At 34.8% G+C, this 22847-nt stretch overlaps 1 protein-coding gene across 7 annotated transcripts in view; it reads right to left on the bottom strand.

Moving 5' to 3' along the window:
* FCHO2 (FCH and mu domain containing endocytic adaptor 2) overlaps positions 1–22847 on the bottom strand; it is an 80805-nt gene that overhangs the window by 52409 nt on the left and 5549 nt on the right. For all 7 annotated transcript variants that reach the window (XM_077790293.1, XM_077790295.1, XM_077790291.1 and 4 more), the window contains exons 2-8: positions 19413–19504; positions 13646–13720; positions 12199–12340; positions 11955–12107; positions 7327–7431; positions 5361–5459; positions 4191–4287 (exon numbers count right to left, since the gene is read on the bottom strand). In XM_077790293.1, coding sequence (XP_077646419.1) covers positions 4191–4287; positions 5361–5459; positions 7327–7431; positions 11955–12107; positions 12199–12340; positions 13646–13720; positions 19413–19504 — 763 coding nt within the window. The remainder of the gene's footprint in view (positions 1–4190; positions 4288–5360; positions 5460–7326; positions 7432–11954; positions 12108–12198; positions 12341–13645; positions 13721–19412; positions 19505–22847) is intronic.

The following is a 22847-nucleotide window of genomic DNA, read 5'->3' on the forward strand; positions in this document are numbered from 1 at the left end:
ATACAGTCTGGGCAGAGAATGGGTTGAGAGCAGCCTTCTGAAAGAAAGATATGGTGGGGTTCATGGACAAGCAGCTTACTGTGACCCAGTCATGGGCACTCACAACCTAGAAAGCCAATTGTATCCTGAGCTGCATCCAAAGTAGCATGGGCAGCAGGACAAGAGGGGATTCTGTCCTACTGCTCCTCTCAGGTGACACCCCACTCTAGTACTGCATCCAGCTCTGGGGTCCCCAGCACAAGATGTTACCCTGAATTGACTTCAGAGTAGGGCCACTATATTGGTTTGGAGCACCTGTGCTACAAGGAAAAGTTGAGAGAGTTGGGGCTGTTCAGCCTGAAGAAGAGAAGGTTCCACAGAGTATTTAGAGCACCTTCCAGTACTTACAGTGGGCCTACACGAAAAACTGGAAAGGGCCTTTTCACAAGGGCATGCACTGATAGGAAGGAGGAAATAACACGCAGGAGAAGAGGTTTAGATTAAATACTAGAATGAAATTCTTTACTGTGAGGGTGCAGGAATGGGTTGCCCACAGAGACTGTGGATGCCTTATCTCTGAAAGTGTTCAAGGCTGGGCTGGATGGAACCTTCTAGGTGAACCATGTAGTGAGCAAAAACTAATACAGGAACAAACACACACATTTAGCTAATCTAATTCAATTCCCCTGCAATAATCGGAGACATCTTTAACAATAGCAGGTTGCTCTGTCCTGTCAAACACAACAATGGATGGAAAATTACCACTTCTTTAAGCAACCTATTCCAGTGTTTCACTACTCTCATCATAAAAAAACCCTTACATGTATCTAGTCTGAATTTACTCTCTTTTAGTTTAAAAATATTACTCCTTGCTATATCACTACAGGCTCTATTTTCTTGTCCTTTTCTTGTCTTTCCTGTAAGTCCATTTTAAGTACTGGAAGGCCACAATCAGCTATTCCTGGAGCGTACTACTCTCTAGGCTGTACAGCCTCAACTCCTTCAGCCTGTCCTCAGGAGAAGTGTTTTAATAAACTTAGTGTCTCTCCTCTGGACCACTCCAACAATTCCATATCCTTCCTGTGCTGGGACCCCAGAGCTGATGCAGCACTGCAGGTGGGCTCTCAGCAGAGCAGAGCAGAGGGGCAGAATCCCCTCCCTGGCCCTGCTGCCCACCCTGCTCTGGATGCAGCCCAGGACACGTGTGGCTCTCTGGGCTGGGAGTGCCCATGGCTGGGTCATGTCCAGCCTCTCATCCCCAGCACCCCCAAGTCCTTCTGGGCAGGGCTGCTGTGATCTGCCCATCCCAGCCTGTGCTGGTACCAGGGTTGCTCTGACCCAGGTGCAGCACCTGCACTTGGTCTTGTTAAACCTCATGAGGATCACCTGGGCCCATTCCCCACCCAGAGGAACCAGATGACCTCATCCTGGTTCCTCTGGGTGTTAGAGGCAGTTCAGGGAACACATTAAATTCTGATCTGAAGCCTTACTGGTTCTGCCAGCCTTGTTTTTTGGTATTTTACACTAACTTTCTTTTCAGTTAAAATTAAAGATTTGCAACTGGATATAGGTGGTTTGGTCTTTTGTTTTGTTTTTTCACTGAATGGAAGTCAGAAAACAAAAATTATTCTTTCTCCAAATATTATGTTATTAAAACCTCTAAATTCTAAACTGACTTCATAAAGAAAAAAATAAAACAAATTCAGTGAGAAGCACGTTAAAAAAGTTATTTAGGTAGCAGTGCAAAAAAAGCCATTGTAAAGAAGTTCTTGAGTGAATGAAAAAACTCTCACAAAGCATTACTGTTTGAAAGAAAACCTGTTATTTGTACAAGAAAGACTTGAATTCTAGATAACCCTGTACATTATGACTCCAGGTGACAGAAACTAGCCACCAGAGGGAGCCCATATATCTGGTAAAACAGACATCACTTACAGATACATTTCAGATACGCAAATAACTTTACTGAAAATGGTTTCTAGTTCTCCATAATAAAACAGCTCTCATCAATTCTTCATTTCAGATTCATTCTTATTTTTACAGATATAGATAAAAGCAAGTGAACTCTGCTGTGAATAACTATAAATAGCTAGAATGCACCAAAATAAACTAAAATACTTTCTGCATTGACTTTTTAGTTTATCTGACAGTACCCGCAATCTCACGTATCATAGTAACCCACAAATAATATAAAAATTATGAAAAAAGGCTTACACAGTCCTGGGGAATTTTAAAGTATTGCCTTTAAACAGATTTAAGTTACATCCAACAGTGACATCCAGAAGGCAGTTTTTCTGCATTTGTTTTGTAAGCCAAGTCAGTATAATTTTTTTATACTGAATATTTAGATTTTTCTGAGGAGCCATCTCTTTCTTCAACCTAGTTAATAAATACATCCCACAGACTTTCAGTATTTGTTCCATGAATTATCTTTTCATCGTGAACAGTTCTCAGATGGAAAAATGTGGGAGTTTAATAACTTAATAATGAAAAAGCAGTCCTTAACAGTAGAAGTTTTTTTTCATTCTCAGAAGACTGATATCTCACTTTGCCTTCCAAATATTTTGAATTATCAGAGTTTTATGAGTCTAAGTTACTAAAACAAATACATTAGAAGCAGTAAGCATAATTAACATAATTAGAAATCTCTGTTGCTAGTCTTTAACACTTCAAAAGTTCTTGTGAATTTATATTCTTTTGCTGCTGAATTTGACTACGCTTTCTCCCTGCACCATGACTGCTTAACAAAGATGATATCAATAAATAATTTAATACTGTAAAAGAAAATTCAAGGTGCATATGTTTACACACTAAATGTGCTATTGTTCCTTAAAATACTTTGCTTAACTTTCTTAAATACATTTGGAGATGTTTTTATTTGTCCCCAGAGAGCACAGATTTGAAGAACTGTAAAGTAGCAAGTAAGTATAAATGTGTGTAGTTTCTCCATTAAATTAAAAAGTGAAGTATTACTTCTCTAAAAATTACAATGTTGTCTGACAAAACCCATGCTTGATAGCATGACTCAAAGTGTGCAATGTTCTAGGGCAAATTAGCAAGTGTCGGGACCTTAAATGCAAGACGGAGATCCCTCGCCATGACATCTTGGCAACAGCTATTCCAAGAAGTCTGAACATCAAATTGTCACAGGTCTTTGTCGTATTTCAGACCAACTGAACTTGATACTCTGAAGTTCGCACATTTTCTTTTTTGACCTTTACTGAGAAATTAATGAATACACAAGAAACTTTCAAAAATCGGTCCACATGTAATCTTACCTCAGCCCACTTGGATATCAGCATTACAGGATCACAGAAAGAATATGAAACAATGTTATGTTAAAAACACCTCGCACACACATTGCAAGATACCTAATAACATTTAACAATTCGTTATAAATTTTCATTATCTACTCTGGTATGTATATTCTTGCTCTAGGAAAAGAAATCTTTGTGTACCTCTACTAGAAGACAGAAATGCTAGTGAGGACTTCCAGCACTGAAAGAAACAGTACTACTAATTCCTGTATTTACACACCTAGTGACTGTATATTCATGCCAATATTAAAGTGACACTATATAGACAGCACTGTGAGAATACCTTTTTATGCCAGTCCAGGAAAGTCTTATCACACCCAATCAACAGTACCTTCAGAAAGTATTATTCAATTTGCTTCTTACTAAAGAAGCAACACACATTATTGTATATTAAAAGACATTTTAATAAAAAATATATATTGCATATTTATTAAAATGATAATTGGGTAAGCTGAACAAACTGATGCAACTGTTCCAATATTCAATAAGCAGCTTTAGAGGTATCTGCTCTTAATATGCTTATATTGAACAAAGTTCTGAGGTACAATTTATGTAGAATCACATTTTGTACAAGAAACACATAGCAAACAAAACATGGCTTATACAAGGAACTGCAGCTTCTTGACCAATTTCCCTGATATTCCAGGAAACTGCATAGTTTAGTACTACAGGCCAATGAACTACCAAGCATCATGAACACAAATACTACAAAGACATAACAAATTCTGCATTACCAATTTCTACAAACCATTTAATATCAAAGTTAATGAATACTAAGAATTTGAACATATGTTAAAAATACAGCACATTAATATGGATTTGACATTTCATTAGGAATGGAAATTTACAGTTTTAAAGCCAACATTTCCTATTCTGTTATTTTTAATTTCTTACCAGGTCTTTCTTTGCCAGTTCCTTTTGACTCAGCAAATTTCTGTATTAAACTCTCAACTGTAGTATTTGTCATGTTATTAATAAACTCTTCATGCACCTTCAAAAAAAAAAAGTGATTAAGAAGTAGCTTTTGCTGTAGTTAAAATTCAAAAATCTTCCCTCTAAAATACATTACAGGACTTAGAGAAATCAACAAATATTTTATCTAGGAAATCCTTCTCCTTTCTGTACTATTAGCATGCGTGGGTACATTACAGACAAAAAAGAAATTACAGATCTAGGTTTTACTTCTATTTCTTCCATGTTAAACAACCTGTGTATATATATTTTTTTTAATTTGTTGGCAACATATCCCACTATAATGTCATGAAGACAGGCAGTTTTTTCAGCCAGCACCAGTTTAGGGTGTGAACTGTTACTACTGTATTATCACAACTCCCACCTGCTTGAGTAAAAAGCATTACTGTTGTAATAATTTTGGATCTAACAACATGTTGTTTTGGTCCAACAATATGCTGATAATAGATTTTTCCAACAAAGCAGGATATGCATATAGTTTAGAAAAAATAGCAAGACCCTTGTGATGATCATTTATTAGCAGAAAACCTCAATGCTGGAGTGTAAGCAAATAAAGTGACACTTCCAAAAAAATCCTAAGGACTTCTTATAAAAATTATTATATAGTTTTAATGAGTATATAATTATAAAAGTATTGTGTTATTTTCGTAATTATATAATTTTTTAATCAAATAAACTTTCATCTAAACAATATATATTATAAAAAACTTCTGTTACTAAATATCTTTTGCTCATAAAATCCAAGAGTATAAAATATTTGGAAACTTCTCAGAGTGATATAATTTCTAGTTCTAATTAGAAAACCAATATCCTAATTCTGTGTGAAATGAGTGCCAAATTAATATCCAGAAAGCAGAATTTAAAAATACACTAAAAATTCTTCAACTTTTGAATTCTTCAAATTGTCCTAATATTTTGTTTTCCTGAAGACAAAATTTATCCAGTCTTATTCTGTAAACTTTGTGATACTGAACTTAAAAATGGAACAGGAAGCCATGAAAATTTGATCTTACATTAAATTTCACAAAGAAATATTCCATTTAGTTGTTAAGAAAAAACATAAAGCATGATCCAAATATAATATAAAAATACCTCTCCTATTTGTAAATGAATTTCTTTTATGGTATTTGACAATGACTGTATAATCTCTTTCATTCGAAGAAGGTGCATTTCTTCAATGTCTTGAAATTTCTGCAAACAAATATAAGCAATTAATCATAACTAAAATATTAAATATTACATTTCAATAATAAAATGCACTAACATGAAAAAATAAGAAATAAGCCTCTTTTTTTCTCCATATTTCAAACCTAATAGTTACATTTAAGAAAGTACAGTGGAGAAGTCAGTTATGAAATAATGTACTTTAGAAAGCAAGCTCTGATTTCAGAATCATTATTGAACTTTTTTTACTTCCTTTTTGAACTTCCATCTAACCCTTCAAAAAAATCAGATCCTATTTCTACCAAAATATGCCTAGAAGGTGTTCAAGTTTTCTCTTTTCTCCAGAACTGAAGTCGTGTTTTTTTCATCTAAACCAAGGAATTTTACGGTTGGATGTTTTGCACTTCCTTTTTAGAACACTCATAAACTCTTTCTCTAGTTAAATCTATGTTCTCTGCTTCTTTAAATATAATTTGTTTGATCTTTAAACTCATCATGCATAATTTTTACAGTATATTCCTTTTTACCCAGGCTGTCAGCTGACAGCCATTTTAAAATTACTTCCAAAGTTTTCAATGGCCCTTTCCTGGCCAAAAATCAGAACTAAAAATGTTCTCATCCTCCCAACAGTCAACCATAACAGTCTTGAAATCTTTGTTTACTTCTGCTCTTTCCTAGTTCTCTGCCTATTTCTGTAAGTACCCTTTCAAGTGTGTCCAAACTTTGGCGCAACACTTAATCCTCTCTCCAATTTGCACGGGGTTCTGCAAAGATCCCAATCTCGAACCTCCTGCTACTCTGATTCACAAACATGACTCCATGCATACAAGACATGTATCTCTAGCTTCTTAGGCCATCAAATTTCTGCCATACTTATGTGCCTCTGTCATCACTCAGGGAGATTAAAGAGATTAAAATTATTTTCTTCAGCAGCCTTCATCTTAATTACAGAAGATACATCCTCTGTATCTTACCTCATCCTCTGTAGCCTACCCTATGATTTTACTTCTTTACTGGACTTTGTAAGACAGATTTCAGCTAAACCAACTGATTTTGCACTGAAAGAAAAATACTCACACTCCTCACTCAGTGAAAGGTATACTGAATTAAGACAATACAAGATGTGCTTCACACAGAAGTGGGCTTCCATATAACCATGGATGTCATTTTTCCTATCACATCATATTTAAAGTAGCCATTGAGCACCCAAAATGTGGATGCAGCTACACCATTACACTTAAAATGAATTCCAAACATACATCTTTAATTGTCAGAATGACAAATTTCATTTCCAATATGGACAGATGTGGAAAGTTTACAACTGTCCATAATAACATTAAGTGAAAATTTTAAGTAGAAGGACAGCTACAGTTAAGGAGCTAAATGTGGTTTAAAATGTGGCAAGACATGGTATATGAATTGATACAGAGAACATGAAATCTTCCAGAACATAGTATTTTTAAAAACCCCAGAAAATTGAACAGCTATAATGCCTTTTCATAACCTCAGGTAAATCCTGGGTAGGCATTTTAACTAACTGTAACTTTAGTGTTTCGATGGAATAATAATGAAAAGCCACAATGGATCCCAATATTAAACTTCTGTAAATGAGTCCAGGGTACCCAGCAATTCAGGATTTTCTACATAAACACAATGCATATACAATACTTCCAGAAGTTCATATTGCTTTCTTCCAAAAATTTCTTCAGAACACCTTCTAGAGTGCCAGCACACCATTGTGTCATTGAAGGACATGCTGTCACAACACACATAGTCAGCTTTTGTCTTTCAAACAAATTTTAGTTTTTAAAAATCTTTAATTTCAGATGGCTTCAGAAATTAAATAGAATATATTAACTGACTTCAAAGGTAACTCATTTAATGCAACACTTACCTGTGCTGTTTCTGTCATTTTCAGTTCAAAATCAGACTTATATGCAGCATACTTCTCCACATACAGTTTATAGGTATCTGTTGCTTTTTTAGATTTAACTGCTGCCTATAGATCAATATAAAAATGTGGCAAATGTCACATACAGGTTTTTTAAGTTACTATTAAAAGCAAGCCTAGGATGATCTCTAAAAATTGCCAGGGGCATACCAAAACAGTGAGGTGTCATAACAAAATTTCAACACCATACCTCAGATAAGAGCAATTAGAGATTTTCCTATACATAAATCATACACAAGTGTAACAAATGAACTCAATTAAATCCCTTCTCCTTATATAAAAAATTTATTAAAAATTTTTTTTTTAATAAAATTTAATTGCTGAAGATAACTTATTAACTCTTGTCAAAACAACAAATTTATATTTGCAACAGCAAAGCAGGAAAAAGAAGGGTGAAAATACGGATCAAAATTACAAGTGCAATTCTGAAAGAATCAACGGCAAAAAACCCATGACAGTGAAGTTTTCTTAAAAATGAAGGAAGAAACTCAGAAGTATGGGAGTTACATCAATGCATTAACAGATATTTGAAAGTGAAATTAATGCAGAATATAGTGAAGGTCAGATTTAGGCAGGTCAGTGTTATTATAAGTAGTCCTTTGGAGATTTATACTTTTCATTATTTGTTTCTAGTAAACCAAAATCTTCTTTCTGGGAGTTAAGTAAAACATAAAACAAAATGCAGGAAAATATCAGTATTACACGGAAAACAAAACTAAATGAAGTTGCTACTATTATTTGTTGCTAGTAAACCAAAATCTTCTTTCTGGGAGTTAAGTAAAACATAAAACAAAATGAGGACAACACAGAAAACAAAACTACTAAACTAAATGAACTGACTGACTGTAGTAGAAAAAAAGTTATTTTCAAAGTTTACAGCATGATAAATAAAATGCATTTTATTTACAGCATTTCCAAATAAAATGCCAATGAAAATCATCTTGAACACCATTTTCTTTCCTAGCTTCTTTACTCAACATGCTTACTATTGGTCCAAAATTTCCCATCATTTGTAACACAAAAGTATTCCCGAATTGTTAATGACATCAGTAAAGAGAATTGTATATTTTCTATTTGTTCTAGTTCTGAGTAACCCTCCTCCCCCTTGCAAATCAATTTCATCTGTCTAATAAAAACTATTTTTACTTACAATGATCTCTAAAGCTGACTGCTATCTATAATTTCAAATGAGTTAACAAAAAGATGCCCTCTGATAAGAGAGAAAGAGAGAGATTCTGCAATTTCCAAGAGAAAAATAACAGATAATCATGAGTAACAGTGTACCACTAGCAATTCAAAGGAATAGGAATCAAAACTAGTTATTTGTCCAGTTACAAAGAAAGCCTAAGTAGATCTTAGTCATAAAGTCTTCTAAACTCAGCATAATAGAATATGAAAATAAGTAATGTAACAAAAATATGGATTATTCAGAAAAGTGGTATCAAACCTATCACTTTATTATCCTGAATTTTACTTCATGATTCTCACTCATACACGTTTACACAGGAGAATCTCTGAGAAGCACACAGTGTTATCATGTTTCCTAACTGCCATTTACTATGCTGAAAATACAACATGCTCCCTGAAATCTTGCTTTTAAAATTAAGACTGCTTTGAAGTTGATTCCATATTTAATCATTGAAAAGGAAGGAAATGTCAAGCTAAAATATGTAAAAAAATTTTTTTTTTTTTGTAAAGCATTTTTCATTGAACCCTTTGTGCAAGGGAGTTTGGCAAAATAAGAACATTCTCCTTTTACCATCATGTTTAATGATGAGCAGAATGGCAGTATTACATGTTGAAGAGCAATAAAAAACTAGGTACTCAGTAGGACAAAAAAAAAGATACAATTCATGGACACTCTGATTAATTAGTAATCTCTCCTGAAAACAGGAGAGGTACAGCAATTGCTAGAACTGTGTTTACAATATGTGACCAGATTTACAGTATGTGAAAGAATAAGGATCACTCAACTGATTTTTTGTTAAATCACTATAAATAGAGAAGTTTACATGTCAGAGAGCAACAGGAAATTATTATGCAAGTTAATATTAACTTCCAGTTGCAATGAGACTTGCAAGGTCTCAGATACTTTACTGGAGAATCTAAGCAGGTATCTCTCCAAACATTTGTGATAAACTCTTAGTATACTGTTGCAGATCCCTTGTTTTCTGAGAAAGCAGTAAATCTGTGATTTTGCCAGCAAATAGTTTTCATGTTTGCACTGAAAGTAATACATCTATTTTCTACCAAAGTGTCAGTTTCCTACTCCCACTGGAAACATTTTAAGTACTTCCATTCAAGTACGGTTCAATTACATGATTGTATTTAAGGAAGGTGTATAAAACAGTAAAAAAAATTACCCTTCTCCTATAGTGCTTCCTCTTTCCTCCTTCTCATGCAGACATCTGTCATGCTGAACATTTTTTTTGTTTCCAAATGAACAAGGATAATGCTACATCTTAAAAAGTCTTCCCTCAAGTCAACCTTTCATACTGAAACTCTATTCACAAGAATTTAGAAAAATTATACTTTGAAAACACTGGCAAGAAAACATCTGCCAACACACATCTGATTCACATCTAGAATCCAGCATGAGCTGTCATTTGAGACAGAAACTGGGGGGAAAATGCTACATTTATACCAAGATAAAACAACTGAAACACAGTCGACAAAATAACTTTTGTCAGTGAAAAAAACAATAACCAGTGCAATCTTCTCCATCAAGACAGGACCAAAAGCGATCTCCTCCATCAAGGACTAAAAGCGAAAATATCATTCTAACAAGAACAAAGTTCTACACAGACCAGTTAATTGAAAGGGAAATAGCCAGAGGAATCATGATTTAATAAGAGAAGTTATAATGAAAGACAAGGAAAGGTGACTTCTTTTCTCTACTAGTTAGATTCTTGGAAACAGGAAACATTACTTTTTGCCCAGCAGGTCAAAGAAGGGGATCCTTCCCCTCTACTCAGCACTGGTAAGGCCCACTTGGAGTAGTGTCTATTTCTGGAATTTTCATTGCAAGTGAGACATGGACATACTGGAGACGGTCCAGTAAAGAGGCATGAAGATGATGAAGGGACTGAAGCATCTCACCCATAAGAAAACAGTGAGACTGCTGAAACTGTTCAGCCTGGGGCAGGGAAGCCTGAGGGAGAATCTTACCAATAGATAAAAATACCTGAAGCGAGGATACACAGAAGACAAAGTCAGGTTGTTTTCAGTGGTGCCCAATGACAGAACCAGAGACAATGGGCACTAACAGAAATCACAAATGGTTCCCTCCCTCTGAACAGCAGGAAACACCTTTTTCCTGTGAAGGTGATTGAGCCCTGGCGCAGGTTGCCCAGAGAGACCATGGGATATCCGTCCTTGAAGATACTAGAAAGCTGTCTACACAAGGTCTTGAGTAACTGGCTTGAGATGGCCCTGCCTGAGCATGAGGAATAGAGAGGATATCTTTAAGAGGTCCCTGTCAACCTCAGATATTGAGTGATTCTGTGAATGGATCAATCCCCCATCACAACCCAAGGACAGTACTAAATACACTCCAAGATACTCATCCCTTGAGTCCCTGGTCCATGAGATCGGAACATTTTAAAACAGCAGTGAAAACATTGATAACATTTTCTTTATTGAACAGACTTCAAATACTCATGCACTCAGCTACTTTATCTCTTTGCAGGGATAACACAATCAGTCCTGAGTTCAGTTACAGGGGCATTGAACATTCACATAAATAAATATATTCAAAAATGCAGGAGATGCTACGACAATTGGGCACAATTTCTGTTAAAGCTACTACACAAAATTCATTGGATGCAGGTGTTTACAAAGTGAAAAATTAGAACTACAGTACAGTAAAAACAGACAAGGAAGTAAGTGTAAATAAAACATATCTAGATTTTTACTATATCATGCATATTGCAAAAGAGTCAGAACTTTCAACTATGTTTAACCCTTTCTGAGCATTCCACTTTCTAATACAAGGTGAACATGCAAGACAATTAGTAGTACTGTGGGAAATTGAATGATAGAAACTTCCACAGATACAGGGGGGTTTGATCTGCAGCCTTGGAAGGAGCTTGGATTGATGTAAAAATAAAGTTCACAGACATTAAGTAGAAAAATCATAAACTTATGTCTCTATAGTTGTAAGTAAGGAACTGTATTGGGTAAGATGGTGAAGGCTCTGTAGTATAGTAATTGTATAGCGTAAGGTTAGAATTTAAAAGTTGTAATGGAAGTATATGTGTGTACATGTGATAAGAGACCATTGGGTAAAAGTATCCGCAGTGCAGTAGAAGTGAGTAAAGGTGATAGGTTAGAAAAGTAAAATAAACTTTGTGCAACTGTCTATTGATACAGAAAGTTACATATTGTCTTATAACAAAAAACTTGTGACTACTTTGAGCTATGGCTGACGGCTTGCTCCTTTAAAATCTTATGGCCTCTGAGACTGATGTTTATCTGAGCAATAAATCGTTCTCAGTCTGATGGTCATCCCATTCCTTCATTAAATGTGACAATAATAATATAGCACAATTAAAGTAAGATGTGACAGCTACCTTTTCAATTTCTCTCTGTGTTGCTCCTTCCTTTTTCAAGCGTTCTTGCTCCACACACTTTGCATTGTAGTTTTCTTTTGATTTCTGCAAGGCCTGAGTGATGCTTTGAATATTTTGCACTGCTTCCAAAGTTCCTGAAACATCTTCTTTAGTCTGTTAAATATCATATGGTTGTCAAAACCAAACCATTTTAATTTTAGTGTTAACAAGTCATTGGACATACATAAGATAAAGAATTAATAACCTTTTTATAAGCTTTGATCTGTTCATCTCCATACTTGTGAACTTCTTTTATTAGCTCTTGTAATCTCCGCACAAGATCCAAGTGACAACTTGCTAGTTTTTCTGTTGAGGTTTTGAAAACATCCCAAACTGGTGCAAATGTCCTGGATTGAGGAAAATAATGTTAATCTGACTTTTTGTCTTTCAGGTGGCTATTTTTTCAGTAGTGCTACAGAATAATCAGTAAGTTTACAGTTCACTTCTCCTCCTAAAACTGAAATAACAAAACACCCAACAACTGCCATAGATTCTTATTAAATATGCTCCCAATGTACTAATATGCTTCCCAATGTACTAATTTTCCATGTATTATGTTCTACTTGCATTTGTTCTAGTAAAACACACCAGATTTAATTTAATACTGTGATGAGCACGCAATAATGCCAATTATCAAGATGGTTCAATAACAGCTTAAAATGATTTAACATGTAGTAAATATTACTATGTATATACTTTAACAGTGTGATCAAATCAGCAATTTCTTGGTTAGATACATCTCTAGTTGTCTTACATCATTGCAGCCACAAGATAGAGGAAAAAATATTGGCAAAGATAGTCTGCCACTAAAAAAGATTTATTGATTAAAAAAGATGAACAGAGGTGGGATCATTTCTCAGATTCAGATTTCTGTGCTGAATGGACATTCTCCAGCTGTTCCAAAGATATAATTCTGCCTTGCTATTCTGGCTAACACTGCTAAAAATCAATACTAACCAAGCCTTTAAAGCTCTTATGTTCAAAGGTTCTATATCTGCCTGTTAGTTTAAAGACCATCAACAACTATTATCAAATTAATAACTAATGAAAGCTCCCCACATTTCTAGATTATATTACGATAAATTTTAAAAAAAATCTAGTTTTTCTCAGAAGTCTGAGCTTTCATGGGCCTAATCTTTCCAATAGAAAAGTACCATTAATCAGTCTAGTTTTTAAAAACATACCCTGTGTATAAAACTTCCATTTAACTATTGAATAAAACTATGGAAAAGTCTCATTATGAACATCTCTGAGAACAGGTAACAGTCCAAAAACCAGAACTAATAGAAATAAATAAATTCACTACCACATTTACAGGCCATATATTCTCTCCAAAATAATTTCCATAGGCTTGAGAAGACATAGAAATAACTATGTCTGAAAAGAACTCTGCTCTAAACACAAAGGAAAAGACAATTTATCTGTGTTTGGGCTTTCGTCTTCTTATGCAGTTCAAAGAACTGCATTGTCTTTCTCCTTGTCTGCATGAATTTTTGCATGGTTATTAAAGACCTAACAATCATTTTAGGTAAACAATCATTTAAAGGCAAAGTTATCCTAACCTTCAACATCATCAATAAAATATCCAGAATCCAACTTGATTCTTACCATGTATACAATCACTTACTTCTCTCTTATGTACACTTACTTACCCAAGTTGTGTGTAATTACTTGCTGATTTGGCTAATTTTGTCATTGATCTTGAATATGTCTCCTCTATTGTAGCCCTGCCAAAGGAAGCCATCAAAAGTACAATCAAAATGTTGAAGGTAAAAAAACTGAATATGCATTCTAAAAGTACAAAACAGAAGACTTTTTATGTGAGCTAAAAATGGCTCAATTTAAATGATCTTTCAAAAGCTGTTCAAAAATTCACATTAGTATATTTAAAAAAAATAATCTAAGAACCCTGTGACAAAATATTGCACGGAGCAGAACAAGTAAAACCCAGGAACTTACAGCTTGGAAAAGATAATTCCTTCCTTTCTATTTGCTGTTCTCAAATGCCACTAACATTCCCTAGTAACAGACAGAACAAAGCATCACAACAATCATCTATCCAGCACTGCCTAAGCAGGAGAGTTTACACAGCAACAAAATAAAATGTATTTGTAATGAAAACTTTACAATAAACAAAAAATATTTACTGAGCAATCACATAAAACAAAACAAGGTGTTGCTTAGTCCTCTTTTTGGGGATAGGCTGTTCTTTCCTTTAAGTTCTTCACATAGTAATATTTGAGTTTAGAAAAACACAAAGTGTTCTTATATTTTCCTTCACTCAAATACACAATTTCACTTGTCTTTTAGAGATGCAAAAATGAAGGGTAGGCACAGACTTCCTCCTTAGAGCCTTTGCAGGGGCAATTGCCATGGAATCATCTATTACAGCAGTGACTCCCTGCCAAGTCTTTCCCTATTAATTTTCCTCACCCTCCTATAATTTTAATTTTTCACCCTAAACCAATATTCATTACGTAGTGTCAACTTAGATTTAGAAGCATCCTAGATATGAGTAAATACTATAATTGTCTTTTCTTGAAAAGCATGGAGCAATTTCTTTCCTGCTGTGTAATAGGACACAGGACACGAGAGAAGAGAAAAAATACAGATAAAGAATTTATCCCTTCTCTCAAGTTATACCATGGCTATGGGACAGAAATTTTCATTTCTCCTGTACAGCAACAGTTTACAAGCAAAAAGAATTGTCTTGTGAAAATATGAAAATAAAGTAGGGGTATTCACCTGAAACAGAGAAGCTGTGCTAAAACCTACTGAATTTCCAAACTAACTATCCAGTTAGTTAGTTGGAAACCTATTTGGAGAAGGTGATTAAACTGCAACATGCAACAAATAAATTGCAGTAGATAATACTCAAAATGAAAAGTTATTCACCATAAAACAGTCAATTCACTTTATCCTTGTTCCATATATGAACATATCTTAGATGATACGAAAACATTCAACTTTCCAATGCTTGGAAATCTTGCTCACTGCACAATGGCAAGCACATGTGCACCAAGCATAGGCAATTATTTTTTTGTTTTTAACTACCATGATGAACAATACATTTTGACTAATCATTTGTATCATCTATCAAAGTTTTTCTCAATTTTGTAACTCGGTGTCTTAGTTTTCCTGTTTAAACACAAGAATTTTGACCAAAATCCACATCCCTTTTCTTTGAATCAATTTACAACATACTTCCCTGAACTATCTCCACAAAACTGGAGTTCTGCAATTCACCACAGAGTATGAACATATATCAGTTAAAAACACCAAGAACCAAAAAATTACCAGTTAGTACATTTGTCCTATCAACTAACTTCACAGAGTTGTACAGGTAACAGACTACAATTTTCTTAGTAAATTAATTTTTACCCTTTTGAATGTGTGTGTTTGCTTGGGATCTGCCAAACATTTTAAAGTTAAATGGAAACACATGCATTGCTAGTTTCATCTGATCTAGAAGATTCTTTTCTGTGATGCTTATAGGCATTATGGTGTAGAAAAACATCAGGAGAAAAAACAACACATTTCTGTACCTACTTCTCTCCTAGAAAAGTAGTGTGAATTCTTAGATATAAAAAGTTTACATTTTAAATGAATGTAAACACATGATAGCTCACCTACAAAATCTTCTCCATATATAAAGTAAAAAAACCACAATTATGCAGGCAGCTCAACCTTCTTATTTTGACTTCTTTAACAAACAAAAATTTCTACATGTTTTATAAGTGAAGCATGGCCTTTTTTGAAGGCCAGGTTGGAAGGGGCATTAAGCAATCTGGTCCAGTGAAACACGTCCCTGACTATAGCAGGGAAGGTTGGAACTTGATCATCTTGAAGATCCCTTCTAACCCAAACCATTCTATAACTGATGATTTAAAAAACTGGTGTGTAACCTTTCAGCAGATAGATAACCTGTCCCACTCATGATCTACCAACATTAAGCAGACTGCCTGCCAGAAACTCACTCCTTCAGATGGCAAACTTCTGAACTACAGATCCAACTGGCTCTTGGTTCTTTCAATACAATAGTGACCAGTAAAAATACTGTGTCACTGAACACGGACAAGGAGGAAAACTTCTGCTCCTTCTCAGATATCAAGCAGGAATGGTAGATACAGCATAGAAATATTATTACAAATTCATACATTTCAAATGCTTAGTTTTTCTCAGCAAAAAAATTTTACATCTCAAAATGCTCTTACAGAAATTTTGAAGTATTTTTTTAAAAATGCTTAAGAGAACAATAATTTTAAAAGTTATTCCATATCTTATACATTTTTTCATTACCATTTCTAAGGCTAGAGAAAAGGAAACAATACTCTTCCCCAATTAGGCTACACACAACTAAAACACTATTCTGTGCAGCACAAGTAACAGAGACTAGCTTCACACAAACATGGGTCTGTTGTGCTCTAAGCAGTCTGTACACCTAAACACACTGACTGACCCATCTCTCCTTTCCATGCAAAATCACTTAATAAAAAGTGTATTTTCTGGCTAGCCTGGAGACTCCAGCAAGCCCAGCTGACCAGATGACTGCTCTACCTAGAAAGGGTAAGTACTCCAATTTGCTAAGTGTTACCACCAACTCAGATCTGTATTTATTCAACAGTTTTTAGTTTTTACTCTCTTATGTATCCACTTCTGAAAAAAAAAGAGACAGAAAATAGCCAATGTGTAAAAAGGAATGGAAAAAGAGATTAAGAATTCAAATACATGTCAATGTAGTTTTCATAGGGAAGAGTTCCGAAAATCAGATACACAAAAGCCAAAGCATAAAAACACTAGATCTAGATGGCTCCTAATACATGTTACTCATTCACTTCACATATTTCCAGCAGAAGACAGTCTATAAAACAATATTCAGACTATAATATACAGAAGAAGGAGGAGAACAGATAACTGTGTGCATCATCTCTTAACTTCTTTGCAATTAACAAATGTGCAAAATAGATCACGGACAAGACAACTGAACCATTGTTCTATACTGCCTAATCCAATTTCTTTTTGAGACCAAGAATTTGGCCCATGTGAAAAAATGTGTTCTACTGAACCATTTTTATTTCCCAGGAAGTTGAATGACATCCTACAGTAATTTCACAACAGCAGCAAAGGACTTCACTGCATGCATTTGGATGCTCAAATATTTTTATCAAAGTCAGGACACCAAATATTTGAAGTCTCTCTATTTCTTTGAATCTAAACTATATGTCACAAATTACTACCAGCTTAGGCTGCCATTTATTAGTCATCCCTTATTGAGAAGAACAATCAATTTGTTTCTCAACTGCTTTTTGTTAAGCCGGGCTTATCAAGAGGTAGCAGAAAAACATGGCTGAAGAATACACAAGGCAGGCTTAATATACTCATGGAAGTAAGTCACTAGAAAGGACTGAATTTACTGCAGCTGGTCTGCATCATTGACATGGGCAATTTTCCCTTAAGGAACAATACTGCGGCTTTGTTAAGTAAATTGCAATATAGCACTCAGACTCTATCTTAATGAGTTAATGAGAATTGAATTTTTTTCATAGATCTTACAAAAGTTGCTGTAAGATGGCTGCATATCTCTTTGGCACATCCTGATTCATGCACAGAAAAAAGCATTTCTCAAACTCTCATTGAAGATAAAGTACCCATGGGGATCCTTATGTATTCATACGCAGTCATTAATCTAAATGTTATTTAACACTAGAAATAATTGGCAGAAACCTGAGCTGAAACATTTTAACATGTGGCAAAAGGTTCAAAGACTTTCTTTATTGACTGCAAAGGTAAATAAATAATTATTTTAAAATAACTTTTAAGTTAATTTTAAAAATAGATAAATTTTATTTGCAGAAGCTTATAGACAGAAAAAAAGGGATTTTGTGCAGAAAGAATTGTCAAGTTTTACTCATGTCAGTATAATAAAGCAACGAAACCAAGTCAGATACAGCAGCAAGTTATTTTTTACCATTTATGTAAGATCTTTCACCTCAGCACCAGTATGATTAAAATGGAGCATGTCCAAAGAATATAACATACAAGAGACAAGAAGCAGAGAGAGTGAGATGGTTTCTCATCTAAACATGAAGGTAAATCTAAACACAAGGAATGTAAAACCAATAAACTTAAATGTGTCCAGATGAGGTATAGCTTAGGTTGATGATGTACTGGTATAAAACCAGAATGATTCCATAAATTAAAAAACTTTCCAAGGAAAGATTCAGGAACTCGGGTCCAAATGCAAATATTAAAAAGTGCAGGTTTGTGAAGAATAAATGTTAAATGTGAACAGTGTGATATCCCTCTGCTCAATCCAACTCAGGATTTCACTAGAACCCTTTGTGGCTTCATAATTCATTCTCTGAAACGGGGGACTTGAAAAACAGAAGATTCTTTGGTTGTACAGTCTTTCCAAAAAAAATCATCTCATTTGCACTCTGGAACTCACCCATTTCTACTTAGTGAAATCTTTTTTTGTAATTTTCTCCAATTCACTTTGAAATGATGCCAATATTAATGCAACAAAGTATCTGTCAGATCTGTGGTGATTACATTTTGTGGAAATTTGAAAGTACTGTTTAAACAGAGATCTACTTGAGGCCAAAACTTAAATTTTGAAATAGTCCAGTTTGACAGTTTCTAATGCAAGAAGTCAGCAGTGAAACAGGTCCTCAGTCAATACCTTGCAACTATTTTCTATGTGTTATCTAGTTGCAGTAACTCAGGAAAGGCAAAATTCCAAAGTAGGCATATAAGTAATTTTGTTCAGAAGAGAAATCCGTATGTTATGTAGCAGCAGCAGTCTTCTTTCACAAAGAACTACATGCAGTACTAGGCTTCCTATTTGGGAAGTTGTAATATTTTCAGATTTCAGTCCTGTTCCTTCCATCCAATATAGAAGAACCTGTGTTATTTTCTGCATATTATTTTCTCGTCCCTATGTATTGCTCTCTTTCTTTAACTAAACTAGTGTCTTAGCTTCTGAAAGTATAGCTTTTTAAAAGTTTATACTAGCAGTTGCTAGTAGCCTAATTCCAAATCAATAGTAAAAACTTTGTAATTCTGATAATTTTGCCACTTTAACTTACCATTCTTCTTCCTTTTTCTTCCAAATGAAAAATTTGGATTAATTTAAATAAACTGCTGGACACCTAATACAACACTTCTAGATTTTTATTCGTTTAACTGAAACCTGAAAAATTAGAAGCTTGCTATTAACTGATGCTTAAGAGTTCCTATTCAGTTCTAAGCTAATGAAATAAGTATAGATATTCCTGTAGAATATGAGAGGTATATTAAAACGATAATTGAGTTTTGATAATTGAATTTTGTTAACAGATTTTGCATGTTACTGTTAAATGCAATGACAAACAATAAAACCCACAAACACTATATTAAAAATATAGGATGAATACTTACCTTTCTCTAATAAAATCTGCTAAGTCCTTTGTTGACAAATGTCCATGTTTCATATTGTGATAGAGGACATCAAAGCCATTGTTCCTTTCTCCCTAAATATAAAAAGAAAGTAGAACTATGAAATACAGCATGCTGAACTTATGCATTTTAATAACTGTTTTTCATTTCACTTCATCAGGAAGTTAATTATTTCTAATGCTTCTGCTTTTTAGCAATTGCTGTTAGTTCCCATGAATCCCATACATGTAAACTAAACTAAGATCACCTCAGTTGCTACCACTACCTTTTCTATCTATATATTTCTAGGCTATGGTCAAAGACATTCCTGTTACAGATTTCTAGGGGTCTTGTATTCTTTCACTTTCCATCATATTAAACACATACTAAATAAATACTGTACTCTCCATTTATTGTTTCATCCCTTTCATTATTTTACATTAACTAAAATTCAGTTAGAATTACTTGATATCCTACTTCCCTAGTCCTTCTCTCTTCATTTCTCTTCCCCTGCATTTTGTAAAACTGGTTAAAAAAAATCACTAATCTTTTCCTTCTCAGTCATAGCTTCTCTGTCTATTATTAAGTTTAGTTTTAAGACATTTTCCAGTAAGGCACACCTCACTATTAAAACTGAGACACTGCTCTAAGCACTGACTAATAAACTCAGCCAGTTTATGACCTCTGGCACTATAATGAACTTCCTCCTTACAGCAAAAAGCAACAACAGAAATGAAAGGAAGGCAAGGTACAGCATAATAACACTGCTACTATTGAAGTTTTCCTGTCAGACTATCCATTCCTCTTCTCCCTTACAAAAGCTTCAGATCCATAATGCTGCTTCTGTATAAGGTGCGAAGTGTGCCCTCAGGAAAACTGCATGCATGTTCAGAGTGGAAGGGAAAGAAGAACAGGATGGTATAGAAGAGAATGGCATAGGCTATTTCAGCTGGAAAGGATCTACAGCAATCATCTAATCCAACTGACTGAGCACTTCAGGGATGACCAAAAATTTAATCATGGTGATGATGGCATTGTCCAAATGTCCTTTAAATACTGACAAGCTCAGGCACTGATCACCATCTCGAGGCACCCCATTCCAGTGTTTGACCACCTTTCCAGAGTAAAGAAATTACTCCTAGTGTCCAACCTGAACCTTCCCTGGCACAGTTTTCAACCATTCCTACATATCCTATCCTTAGCCCCCAGGGAGAGGAGATGGGCATCACCCTCCCAGCCTACCCTGCTCAGGAAGCTATAGAGAGCAATGATGTCACCCTTCAGTGTCCTTTTCTCCAAACTAGACAAGCCCAAAGTCCTTAGTGGCTCCTCACAGGACAGGTCTTCCAGCACTCTCACCAACCTTGTTGTCCTCTCCTGGATGCATTCAAATAGTTCACATCCTTCTTAAAATCCTGAATTTTTAACAAAGGCAGGTCTATACTGCCAGTGAGAAATGTCCAAGAATTTGGTCTTGTACCCTTCAAAACACTTCTGCCTGTTTAGTTCTGCAAAAATTTGTTTGTGCAGCCATAAAGCAAACCTTATCAGGGAAATTATACAACTGAAAAATAAAGCTAGCAAATAAAACCAAGAATCACTGATCCAGATCACTGCAAGGAAACAAATAAACTGTATTGCTCAGCAGAAGAGGTGGGGCTAGGAGAAGAAGGCATGCAGGGATCTGCCATCTTAAATAAGGAGAAGCAATCATGGGTGGATGGAAAAACTTCACAGCAGATGTGTTATTAACTCCACTTCCACAAAGTTTCAAATTGCCTTAAAGGACACCATAGAGAGACACATAAATTTGCAAATAATAGATAACAGAAGGCAATTTGATACAGATTACTAGTCAGGATTATTTGCTTTACTTCTTCCAAGCATTGGGAAAAACAAAACCAAAGGGCAAAAAGCACCTTAAAAATCAGTTTCCATGGTTGCAGTAATATGTACTCTGCAAAGGTGCACCAAAATTCAGATTAGTTTGGTATAAATGCAATTACAGTCTGTAAAAAGTACAAACAAAACTAAACAAAACACATGAAAATACAGCAAATTCTAAAAGGACTCTCCACAGACCAAGGCTTCTACGAACTTGAAAAGTAAAAGAAAGATAAGAACATCAATTACTAGAAAATGCAACTTTATTTAAATGTTGTCCTACTCAAATACCAGTCTAAATAGTTTCATTTCCCTTTCACCCCTATTTAAACAGTTTTCTTTGCAGTTAAAACCCCACAGTTACTCTGAATACTGGTGCACTAACTTATTAACTTTATGTAGTTACTTAATATAAACCCTGAATGCCACGGCATTATAATTAACACTTTATTGGTATTTTCAATTAGAATACAGAATATAATTCTTATTTAATCTCTCCAAAGTCATTACTGTACCCAAATTTATAGATAAACATTTACAAATGAATGTTAGGCACTTCTTCCTGAAAAACTAATAAAATTCTCCTTTATGAAATGTTCTTTGCTTTAAGTAGTTTCTTCCAGCTAAACCAACATGTTACCAAAGTGTGCTGAACATAGGCCACTTCTAAACTTTTCGTAATGGAAACTTTTAAAGGGGCCTTCTCTACACTGGAGTTTCATAAATTTCCTGCCAATTTAGAAATGCAGGAAGGGTAGCACAGCCATGACCCATCCTCTTGCTGCAGCTTTCCTGATAAACTGTCAGAATGTAACCACGCAAATCTTTAGAGAATGAAATGAGCCTGAACAACCAACTGCCATCATTATCTTGTTCTCTAACTGTAACTGAATGTTACTGCACAGGAAATAATTTTTTCCACATAAATTAGGTTTTCTAATTAGTCCTGTTCTTTTTCCTGACTTTACAATGAATAGTAGAAAGCAGGACAGAGAAACAGAACAGATACTTTCCTCAAAAGCCTCATCTCTTATAGACTATCAATGGTTATCAGATGTTAGGAACCTATGTGCAAAAGACCTGAAAATCGAAACAAAGCAGCAAGTCCAAAGCAGGCTCACAGATTTGATGGCCTATATAAGTCTGGTACACCTAAAAAACATGTCTTCACTTCTAAATATAATGTGAAGTATAATGTATATTTCCTGTATCAGGCTCTATTTAAAAGCACAAGCATCAAAACTCTTCACGTGACCAAGAGCTCTGATGACTAACCTGATGATGATTCTGCTCATGTTTGGAGACATACACGTACCCAAACCAAATTAAGTATGGTGTCTCAATGCAGAAAGCAGGCTTTAGAAAAAGCTATCAGCCTTTCCACAACTTCTCCATTCCATAGTTATATTAATGAAGAGCAGCAATCAGAGTTAGGGCTCTGTATTTAGCATAACAAGACAGATGTATGTAGTGGGAAAAGAAGTTGTTCAATTTACAAAAGCTAAATATTCATCCTCTTACATGCACATATGCCATCAACACTGTTCGTGTTTT

The sequence above is a fragment of the Lonchura striata genome, chromosome Z (genome assembly GCF_046129695.1).
Source record: "Lonchura striata isolate bLonStr1 chromosome Z, bLonStr1.mat, whole genome shotgun sequence".
In the NCBI taxonomy this organism is placed as follows: Eukaryota; Metazoa; Chordata; class Aves; order Passeriformes; family Estrildidae; genus Lonchura; species Lonchura striata.